Below are 12170 nucleotides of genomic sequence, written 5' to 3'. Positions count from 1 at the left end.
CATGGGGGATCATATACAATTCTATGGTGCGAAAATCCATCAGTAATTCTGCTTCTCAGATTTATCTCTGGCCTGGACTGCTCCCTGTAACTCCAGGCCCACTGTGCAAGACATGATGGACAGGCATCTCAGACTAACACGCCCCAAACCACGTTTCCGACCTTCTCCTGCACCCACTCCTCTCTGTCTCCCTCGTCTTGGTTAATGCTGACTGCCTTGTTCCAGTTTCCCAAGCCAAAACCCACAGTGTGATCTTCTATTTCTATTCTTTCTTTTACGATCTACATTCACTCCATTGGCAAATCTTACTGGCTTTATCTTCAAAATATTTCTGCAACACAATCCTTTTTACTACTCCCACTGCGGCCACTCTGGTCCCTCACCCAGTTATCATGGCGGCCCCCCAGGTGGGGTCACCCCTCCTGCTGCTGCTCCTGGGCAGCCTGTTCCCCACACAGCAGCAAGAATGATCGGCTCGCCGTAATCAGACCCCTCCAGTGCACGTCTACCGCATGCAGGGAAAATCCAAAGTCCTTTTTACGATCTTTGAGTCCTTAGTGGTCTGGCCACTTCCCTTCCACCTCCCTCTCTCCCCTCGTCCTCCTCTGTGATCCAGCCCCACTGGACCACACGCTTTCCCTTTGAAGACATCAGATGTGATCTTACTTCACTGTCTTTGAACTGGCCAGTCCCTCAGCCTTGGCTCTTCTTCCCCAGACAACCACGTGGTTTGCACCCTAGGTAATATAAGTCTTCGTTCTAAATGCATCTTTCCCCTGACCTCTCCCTCCATCTAAACTTTAAACCTCTCTCCCCTACAGCATTTTTTATCCCCCTTCCCTGCTTCATTTCCTCTCTGGCACTTAAAACTTCATATCCTCCACTCTCTATTTAATATTGTCTGCCCCCCACATGCACATGCACACGAGAATGTACCCTTGGAAACCGAGTAGTAAACTTGGCTATTGGCTGGACTTCGGGGAACGAGAAAGGTGAGGAACCACCAACTCCCACTGCAGGATTCATGCAGGCATTTATTTATTCAGTAAATATAAAGTCCTGCTGTCTGTTGGGCACTGCTCTAAATACCTGGGAAAACCCAGTGAACAAAACAGGCCAAGATCCTGACCCTCACGGGGCTCACATTCCAGTGAGGCAAGACAGTCAAAATCATGAAAAAGGACAACTGAGTAAATCATTTAATATGTTAGCTAGTGGTAAAGGCTATGGAGAAAACAGGAGAGGTAAAGGAGGGTTGGGATTTCAGGGAGGGGGGTGTTTTGCAGTTTTAAACAACATGGTCCCAGCAGGCCTCCTTGTGAAGCTGCAGCTGGGAACGAGGAAGCGGTGAGGAAATTGAAATTTCACGTGTAATCCAAATAAGAAAGGGGTCCGAGAGAAGGGGGCAGGGTGCTTGGTGTTCTTTTGCTCAGTGGTGTTCCTAGTGGCTCTCTGAACGAAGCATCAGGACTGTGTATCTGTTTATAAAGCCTGCTAACTAAGAAAAATGGCAGAATTTACAGGCCATTCTAGACGTTCGGAATGGCAAACCTGTGTGTGCTATACGTGTGTGTGTCAGAAACATCTGACCCATATCTTGTGGACCACAACTGACCAGCCCAGTAAGATGTAAAAGGAGAAAATTGTTGTATCTATTGTACAGGAGGCTATGAAACTGTCATTATTTACAGAGATTGAAGGTATGCCTGGGAAAAGCAATGATCAGCTGGAAACTCAACTCTATTAAGCTAATGAGATTTCAGGAAAGAATGAAAAATCAATTAAGTTTTGCCCAGTTTCATTTAAATGGAGCAGAAAACTGTCAAAGGTTCAGAAATAGCCAAAGTAAAACCAATGAATCACCAAAGTAGTAATCAGTAAAAGTTTATTGTGAATGTATCAAAAAGACAGCTTGCAAACCAGGAGCACTCAAATCAAAACACAGGTTGAGGCTCAGGGGTATATTGTTATAAAGCAGGTTTTTTAAATTTTATTTTATTTTGCTTTCCTTTATTTATTTGATGCAGTGCTGGGGAGTGCACCCAGAGCCTCGTGCATGCTAAGCACACACTCTGCCACCGAGCTATACCCTCCCCAACTACAGCAGCTTTTATATATAGCGAGAAAGCAGTGACTGTTTATCCTTTACAGTGATTGGTTATAACGTTAGAATTTTCTTAAATGATAGGGAGTTGGTCAGCGGTTGCCTCATAGTCAACCCTGGGAAACAGGTAAAGGTTTGCTTCTGATTTCCAGGGGCATAAGCAAGAAATGGCCCAGGTCAGGTTAGTCTCAGAAAACAAGCTAAATTAAGCCTTGTTTATGTGACTAAATTGGTTTTGTCTGCGCGGGGAGTTGTCAAGGCTGGTCTCCCTTTGTTTCTGATTCTAACAAAGCTTAAATTAAATTTGTGTGAATCTCCCTCCTTTGTTGAAATCCCACCAAAAACCAACTTAAAATGCATAAAAGCACAAGAACCAAGAAATCTCAAGAGGAGACCACAGCAGATAAAAGATGCCAATACCGTTTTAGAAGCAGAAAGCAGAGGGATGAGTGGGGACTGGGGAGAAATCTGGAGAGGCCCACTGTCTGTGACTGATGGGGGTGGGGGTGGGCAGAGGTAGAGAAATTAAAAAGAAACAAGCCAAATCACACCACGGGACTACAGGAGGTTTGGAATAAACCCGGAAGAGACTGTGGTAGCGCCAGGCATGGGAAACTGGAGGACTCTATGGGAAACCTACATGGAGACCCTTTTGGACCACAAAGTCACACTCTTCCCCAGAGCACAAGACGGGGGTTTGCTCTCAGGAGAGACTGAACAAGAGCCATGAACTCAGGGACACTGGGCGCAGCTGAGGGAAGTGGTGTGATCATTTGAGGACCTCCTCCAACATGGAACACGGAGATCAAAACAAAGAAAGAGAAAAATAAGGTCTAAGGAAACGGGAACCATGCAGGCAGCAGCAGGGGGCTCCAAGAAGCAAGAAGAGGGTAGTTTAAGAAAGATATATTCCAAGAGAAAGTGGTGGGGACCTAGAAATTCAGTAAAACGAGTGGAAGTTAAAGTTAAGAAAATCTTGTAGATGTTGGAGCAAGGAGACAAAGAAAAGGAAGATAAAAGAGATGAGGAAAAATAGAGAATTAGTCCAGGAGGTCAGACATCCAAAGACATCCTAAAAGAGAGGAGGAAAAAAAGAGGGGGAAGTTATTTTTTAAAAATTAATACAATAAACTTCTAGAACTGAAGGCACAAATTTCTGGATTACAAGATACCACCAAAAGCAAAAAGGCTTGTCCAAGGCATAACCTTGTGAAATTTCAGAACACCATGAAGGGAGCATCCAAGAGCTTTCGGACAGACCGGGCATGTGATGCACGAAGGACGGGGAGCCAGATGGCTCAGGAGTTTTACCAGTGATACTGGGAGCTCCAAGATAACTATGCAATTGATGCCTTTGAAATTTCTCATGAAAGTGATTTGGGGGGGGTTGATAATTAGTGATTGATGCCTTACAATTTTGCACAGAAGTGATTTGGGGGGTAATTAGCTTTATTTATTTGTTTTTAATGGAGGTACTGGGGACTGAAGCCAGGACCTCATGCACGCCAAGCACACACTCTACCACTGAGCTATACCCTCCCCCTGCACAGAAATGATTTAAACCTAGACTTCTCTACCCAGTGAAATGACCAACCAAGTGTGAAGGTAGAATAATAATATTTTCACAGTAACAGATCTCTCAATAATATACTTCCTGCGCTTTCCTCCAAAATGAGAGTGACTCTAGAAGGTAAGTCAGAAAACAGGTGGTGCAGCTCAGGACAGGGACGGGGTGGGGTGCGCCACAGAATGATAGTGAGGAGGCCCCAGGATGGCAGGTCCACAGTGGCCTGGAAGCCGCTGGTCCAGAGGTATGGGGGGCTCCAGCACAGAGATCGCCAAGAACAGCAGGAAACATGATGTCACCTACCAAACATCCTGAAAGGAGATTTTGCACCTCTGGGAGGATATTTAGAGATGTGTAAGTGAGAGAAACAGTTAAAATGATGATAATAAGCCAACTTTTAAAAAATGAGCTAATTTTGACTCTAGGGGGAAAAGTCACGTTTTAAAGGGAATGCACTGGAAATGACATCACTCTAATAATGTAAGCACAATATTGACTGAACGAACAATGGTGTCACCCACCATGTGTTCGCACATGTGGGCACCACATGTGTGTTTCTGTGGGGCTGGGGGAGGGTGCTGAAAGAGGGCTGCCCTGCCATGTTCCATAGTGGAAAGTCAAGAAATAATTATATGAACCTGAAAAAGAAAAGAAGAGTTGTATACGCTTATTATGACTTAAGACTGTGCACATAACTACAGGTAAATGGATTAGAAGTGCTCCCCCTAGGGGTGGGGGGTAGTCCAGGGAGGTGAGCGGTGGGGCAGAGGAGTACGTTTCATTATAAGCCCTATTGAGTGTAAAAAATAATAAATGCCTGTACATAATAGGTGCCCCCAATCTAGTAGCTACCACTTTTTTAAATCAATAATTTCCTTATAGCTCAGAAACTGCCAGTTAAAAAATAAAAGAAATAAAAAAGAATCTACTCATATTCATTACAAACAACTATAAAGTATCTACTAACCACCCTAACAAGAAATGGGTAGGATCTATGAAGAAAAATTAAAACCTCAACGGAGAGATAAACAAACCTGAATAGAGTGACGTCTCATTCACAGATGAGAAGGTGCCAGTTCATCTCCCAACAACTAACAGTCTGAAAGGAATCCCAGTCAGAATGCCGATAATTGTTTGGTTTGGGTTTTGATTTTTGCGGTCATTTGACAATTACTCTTCTAAAGTTAACCGGAAAGAACATTCTGAAAAAGAATTTGAGGACATAGCTGTCAACATGAAATCATACAAGGTTCCAGTAACTAAAAGGGACTTGCTAGCACAAGAGCCAACGGGTCGAGGGAACAGAGCACGTGTCCCCAGACAGAACCCCACATCGGGGGAGAAACTGTCCCAGAGGCTCTGTGGCATGGAGACCAAGAGCATGGCCGGAGAGGGGCCAAACCACCAGGGTGCAAACCCTGGCTCTGCCCCCGCTAGCTGTGTGTCGGAGTGCGAGTTGTTGAACCACTCTGTGCCTCAGTTTTCCCATTTCAAATATGGAAATAATAAAAAGTCCCTCTCCGGGCGACATGTAAGGATTCAGAGCAGAGCCTTGCTTATCATTGTGGTGTTTACCATCACAAGCCCGCAGGGCCAGCTTCATGGCGGTGTGACCGGTGCAGTCACACAGGGCCTGCTCTTACAAAGGCCCTGCTGTCACCATATTAAAACTCTTAAGAAGCTTTGATCAAGGAGTCTTGTGTTTTCATTTTGCAGTGGGCCTGGCAATTTATATAGTGAGTCCAGCAAGTCGTTCAGGACAAGGATGAATTATTCAACCAACGGTGCTGAGGAAATTGAGATCCCCTCACGAGGGAGAGGGGGCAGGTTTAAGTTAGGTCCTCATTTTACACTATGTGGTGCACTAGGAACGTTAACTGCACAGCTTACATCAAAACTCCATGTTCTGAATTTTAATGAGCACTGGTTTAAACCCATGATGAATTTTACATTTAAAAATCAATGATGTATATTTTCTAATACTGTTCACGGAATAGGCCTAGAAACAAGAACCCAATAGCAAGGAACACTCCTACTCCCTGCATGTGGTCTTGTAACACCTCTTCCCAATAAAGGGAGCTCGGTGCCCTGAGAAGTGGCTGATTCCAGAACTTGCACAGGAAATGTGCAAGATGAGCCTCCGTGGAGCCGGGAACAGGAACTGCAGATGGAAATCCTGTCATCCCAGAAAGGAAGTCAGCAAAGACCATGTGGACGTGTCAGTTAGAAGAGGTTCCCACTGGCCAAAGATGGGATGATCTGAGCAGCAGTGAGAATGACCACCGCAGTGGGTGATCATGTGTGTTTAGATGCATGAGTGCATATGGTTGTTCAAAAGAGAAAACCTTCATATCATCTGAAAGAACCAACTCATTATTTTGCAAACTGACAAATACAGACTGAAAAAAATCAAGCATTTATCCTGCCGTTATTAGATGAAATGAACCTCAGGGTAACCAAACAATTCATAAGAGGAAGTTTCTCTTTGTAGAGGAATTCTAGCTAAATGATGAAGAATTGGAGTATCACCATTTTGCAACCCCTTATGACAGTGAATCTAGGCAGTGATCATCAGTGACCACCAATATCACAAAAAAACTAACTGTGCATTAAATGCCCCTGATGGAAGTTAAAACACTGATCAAGCCTTTAGATCTATTACAGCAAACACAGGGGACAGAAGGACATGTTAAATGCCACCTTTAGAATGCAATCAGCAAAATCTAGACTATGGGAAACCTTGCAGGATGAATGACCCTGCTTCTTCAACTAATAAATTGGAAGGAAAAAACTCAGAGAGGGAAAGGAAACCTCTAGGTGATAAAAGAGACAGGAACTCATTGGAATGTATGGACCTTATCTGTACTGATTCAAACTATAAACAACAACAAAAACAACAAGGAGACAGAAAAATCTGAACATTTGCTAGCTTTTAAAACATGATATTCAAGAACAATTGATAAGTATTTCTGGCTGTGACAGTGGTGTTATGGTTATATTTTTTTTTCAATTTCTTACCTTTGGAGATATACATGAACATATTTACAGATAAAATCAAATGATACCTGTGATTTGTTTAAAGTAATATTGAGGGTGGGGAGAAAGTAGAAGGGTATAGGTAAAACAAGACTGGCCATGAGTTGAAACTGGGGCATGGGATATATGGGAGTTTACTATTTTGTGTATATGTTTACATTTTTCCATTAAAAGTTAGAAAACATATGTCCAGGCAGGAAAAAACGTTTACTTGTGAAAAGATGTTTACACTGTATGAAATATATAAGTAAATATTTCACTGATTTGAGTGACTTTCTAAGCATAAAATAAATGAATAACATACTAAGGAAAAGACTGCTACTTTACACAACATTGTAAAATGACTATAACTCAATAAAAAAAGTTAAAAAAAAAGAATAGTTACTAAAGCCACAAAAAAAAGACTGCTACTTTAAAATAAAAACTAAAAATGTGTGCATGCTTTTAAAACATCATAAAATTAAAATAAACACTAAGAAAAAAATACTTGCAACATAGGACAAATAAAAGGCTAAAGTGTTTAAAATATAAGGGAATTAATAATAATAGCTAATACAGTGTGCTTATAATGCACTAGGCACTTGTATAAGCACTTTATAAAACCCATCAGCTATTATAAAATGGAAAAAGTACAAATATTCCTTGGTCTAATAGGTATCTCCTAGAAGAAGTTCAAATAATCAATAAACAAATAAGTATATATTTAACTTCATAATAGTCAAATAGTTGCAATTTAAATTGTACTAAGATTTTAACCCATCAACATAGTGAAGACTGGTATTAATGATTAACACCTCTTGTTGATGGTTCAGGGAAGTGGCTGACTTCTTACCTTGCTAGTGGGCATGTAAGTCGGAAGAATCTTTTTTGGAGAGCCATTGAGCAATATTAACTGAGTCTGGAAAACATTTTTACCTTTGAGCACATTATTATGCTCTCAGGAATTCACAGCATTGACATGATCAGAGATGCATATACAGGCGTGAGTGTTAGGCAGTTCATAAGAGTTTTCTCTGCAATCAAGAAAAATTGGGTGGGGGGTATAGTTCAATGGTAGAGTGCATGCTTAGCATGCAAAAGGTCCTGGGTTCAATCCCCAGTACCTCTATTAAATAAATAAATAAACCTAATTACCTTACCCCCCAAAGACAAATTAAAAATGATTTTTTCAATTATGAAAAAAAGAAAAATTGGAAGCAACCCAAATTCCAAAAAGGAAAAAGGAACATTTAAATAAATTGTAAAACATCAATACCTTAGAATACTAGGGAATTATTCAAGTCATGTTGTCAAGTGGAAAATAACCCATCAACAAGTGAATGGGTACTTTAATTGTGGAGTATCTATGTAATGAAACATTACTCAGCAACAAAAAAGAATAAATAACTGACATACACAGCAGCATGAATGAATCTCAAAACATTATACAGAGCAAAAAAAAGAGTCAGACAAAAAAGGGAGAATATACTGTTTGAATCCATTCATATGGAATTCTAGAACAGGTAAAACATATCTCTAACTAAAAGAAGTCACATTCGTGGTTGCCTCTCAGGTGAGTCCAGGGGTTGATCTGGAAGGAACACGAGGCACCTTTCTGGAAGGATGGAAATGTTCTATTTCTTGATGGGTGTGTGTTAATTGGGTATATCCTTTTGTCAGACTCACTCCCCTTTACCTACTTAACTTCTGCTCAGACTTCATGTAAGCTCTTGCTTTTGATTCTAAATAAATTCGACCTCAAAAGTTATTTTCCAAGATTTAATAAAATAGGTAAGATTTTCAAATTACAGTCTTAATAGAAAAAAAATGCTATGCATATAACACAATCCTAATTATATTTAAAAAATAAATGAAAATGGATAAAGATACAGAGATAGAAATGGCAGGAAGGATGTATTCCACTCAACATGTACACCTTTCATCATTAGAGAAAACAGTGAGTATTCTCCAAACCATGCTTTATGCAGAATTCCCCCCTTTACCTTTATATTCCAGCTTTGGCCTCCTTGCAGTTCCTCAAATACAGAACTTGTTTCCTGTGCCCCTGACAACCTCCTCCTCCTCCACCCTCCAGCTACTTAATTCCCATTGCATCTGGAGTCAGCCAAGCCACAAGGTCAAGGGTGCGTCCTCTAGCCTGCCAAGTCGGCTGAGACTTCTGATACTGACTGCAAGCTTAGCGGTTTCCCAGAACCACCCTCAGAGTCAGTCATCTGCCACAGAGGCTCAATTCCCAGAAACCTATTATACTCGTGGCTCCATTTAGTACAGAGAAAGAATACAAATAAGAAACAGCCAAAGTTGGGAGAGACGCACAGGGCAGTCTGGTCAGTTTCCAAACGTGGCGCTTCTGTCGTCCTTGGGCACGTTACCCTCCTAGTATTTATATGTTACAATATGCATGGAGCATTGTCCATCCAGGAAGCTTACCGAGCTCGGGTGTCCTAAGTTTTTACTGAGGGTTCATTCCATAAGCATGATTGATTGATTGATCAATTGCCGACATGGTTGAATTCAGTCTCAAAGTATTTCTGGCTTCCTGGCTGTGGTCAGCTTCCACTCTAAGACTATTGGGTGTGTTCGTCCCCACCCTGAGAAACTCCTTAGCATGAACATGAATCAGTTGTGTTCTGAGGGGCTCACCATGAATAACAAAGACATTTTTGCTGTCGCCCGGGAAACTCCAGGGTTTACAGGTTACTTCCCAGGAACTGGGTGGGGCAGGGCTAGGGCAGGAGGCCAGACTTCACATTCTTATACACAGCACGGGCATGTAAATAATGCTCCCCACCCCCTCCCAGTTCCAAAACTCTAGGATCATATCTGAATTTGCTCCCAGTCTCATCCCTGGCGCCTAACTGGTAGCAGACGTTGAGAGTCTGTATAACATAGAAGTTGATAGCATGGAATTGGCGGAGTCTGAATTTGAATGCTGGCTCTTCTTTTCACGAACTGAGTTAACCCTGACGGGTTACTTAACCTCTCGTTGCCTAACTGTCCTCATCTGTAAATCGGGGGTAAGGGCAGTAACTATTTTGGAGAGTTGCAATGAGTATTAAATGAACATCAGACATCGGTTAAGTTCACAGAATAGCACCTGGCACAGAGTAAAAGCTAGATAAATGTCTGATATTATTAAGTGCTCAATAAATGATCACTGATTGAACAGCTGTCTGGCATATGAGAGAGGCTTAGCAAATATTAATGGAAAGAATAAAAAATAAGATTTTCTTCTCTAGCAGATTTTCTATTTCTCTATTAACAATGTATTAATTTGAACATGTCCTCAATAGGCCTGATTTTCAGCTCTCAAATCAACTATCATTCTAAAGATTATACAGCTCAATAAAATGTGTAGAAAAGTACAGAAAAGTTTCAGAGTCTTTTTGCCTCTCCAGCAGGCTGTACCCTCAACTGTACAGTGAGGGGCTGAATTACATAGGGTTCAAAGTGTCTCCCAATGCCAACAAAACGTTATTTGTCCTTAGGAAACAAACTAGATATAACAACAGAGAAGATCATTTTACAAGGAGGCATGAAACCTTTGAATGTGTAAGTTTACATTAAAAAAAAAAAAGGAACAAAGAGAACATTCAGTTGATTACCAAAACCCATCTTTAACACGTGGAAACATAGGCCTGAACTGTGGCAATGAATTTTTATTAATTTGATGGCATTTGACTCCCTGGCAAATCATACACTAAGGCCATAGAAATGGTTTATTTTATCTTCTCACTTGACTGGCCTACTCTGCGTATCTGTAAGGTGACATAATAGAATCAGTAATGTCTCCAGCGGGGGAGGGTGTAGCTCAGTGGTAGAGCGCACGAGTAGCATGCACGAGGTCCTGGGTTCAATCCCCAGTCCCTCCATTAAATAAGTAAGTGAATAAACCTAATTACCACCCCCCCAAAAAAGCAAACAAAAACAGTAATGTCACCAAACAAGTGGTGAAACACCGTCAGATAATACCATTCACAACTAGAAAAAGTTCATTTTGGTTACAAAGTCATGCACGTACATTTGAATACAATAACCAAATGTCTGTAAGTTACGATTCAGCAATTACTAACTTATTTAATAATGAAAAGTAAAGATGTCCCAACCACTCCTCTTACCATGCTCATTTCCCCAAGGTAGCGAGTGTTACCAATGGGTTCTCCCTGCTTCTCTGCGTGTACACACAATAAAAATAGATGCCCCTGTTGTGCAAGGTACTTGTAAAATGTTACTTTTTCTTGCCATTGTAGTGTTGCCACAGGCGGTCACCCAGTTTGAAGAGTTGGTGGGGATGGCCGAGGCCCTGCTCAAGGGTGGAGGAACCCTGACCACGGCGGCGTCCACCCTCTGGAGAGCAACAAATAACTCCTCACCAGACTCATTTGCCTCCACGTGCAGCAATTCTAATTCTAATTCCAGTTCACCAATTTCCCTGAAAGCTGAAGAGGAGCATCATGTGGACGAGAAACAGGTCAGCTGGACAACCTGCCCTACCTCCCCCTGGGACACGGTTACACACAAAATTCAGGGGAAAGCCCAAATGATCATGGGTGACTTCAAGTCGATCGCCATGTTCTGACTACATAAAGCCACCTTTGACAATAAATCTAACATCTGTGAAAGAAATTTCCAACTTGGAAAATTAAAGCCAAATTGTGGACAATGATGAAGTTAAGCCAGAAAATTCTTAGGGGGGAGGCTATAGCTCAGTGGTAGAGCACATGCTTAGCATACATGCTTAACATATTGGTTCAGTCCCCAGTACCTCCATTAAAGTAAATAAATAAACCTAATCACCTCCCCACCCTCCAAACGACAAAAAACTAGAAAATTCCTAAACCAGTGGCAGAGGGACAATTACACACAAAGGGTCCTAAAACTACACCAGGGAGACGAGGTGAGTCTCATCCCGTGCCTGCCTGCTGAACACAGTTCTATTCTCCCAGCTTCTCTTAGTCGAGAAACCGAGGCTAAGAAAGAGAAAGAAAAATACCATATGATATCATATGTGGAATCTAAAAAGAAAAAAGAAAAAAGAGGACACTAATGAACTCAGCTACAAAACAGAAACAGGCTCACAGACGTAGTCAATAATCTTATGGTTACCGGGGGAAAGGGGGTGGAAGGGATAAATTTGGGTGTTTGAGATTTGCAAATGTTAACCACTATGTATAAAAACAGATAAAAACAAAAAAATTAATCAAATGATACCAAATGAAAACAGGAAAAAAAGAAACAGTGGCTAGAGGTATAAGTTCTGTTAGAATCAGGTATCAGCCTGGGAAAATATGTCATCATGAGACAGCAGTTAAATCCTCACAATCTAACGTTCAGAATATTTGAATCTTAGTGCAGTGGTTTCCTTCTGCTATGTAACAGATCACTGCACACTCGGTGATTTGCAAGAATGCAAATGTATTACCCCAGCGTTCTGCAGGTCCGAGGTGTGGTGCTGGCAGGCGC

At 41.6% G+C, this 12170-nt stretch overlaps 1 protein-coding gene across 1 annotated transcript in view; it reads left to right on the top strand.

Moving 5' to 3' along the window:
• BEND6 (BEN domain containing 6) overlaps positions 1-12170 on the top strand; it is a 54510-nt gene that overhangs the window by 28906 nt on the left and 13434 nt on the right. The window contains exon 4 of the mRNA XM_006211520.4: positions 10958-11178. Coding sequence (XP_006211582.2) covers positions 10958-11178 — 221 coding nt within the window. The remainder of the gene's footprint in view (positions 1-10957; positions 11179-12170) is intronic.

The sequence above is a fragment of the Vicugna pacos genome, chromosome 20 (assembly GCF_048564905.1).
Source record: "Vicugna pacos chromosome 20, VicPac4, whole genome shotgun sequence".
Classification (NCBI taxonomy): Eukaryota; Metazoa; Chordata; class Mammalia; order Artiodactyla; family Camelidae; genus Vicugna; species Vicugna pacos.
This window is presented reverse-complemented; position numbering and strand designations above follow the sequence as displayed.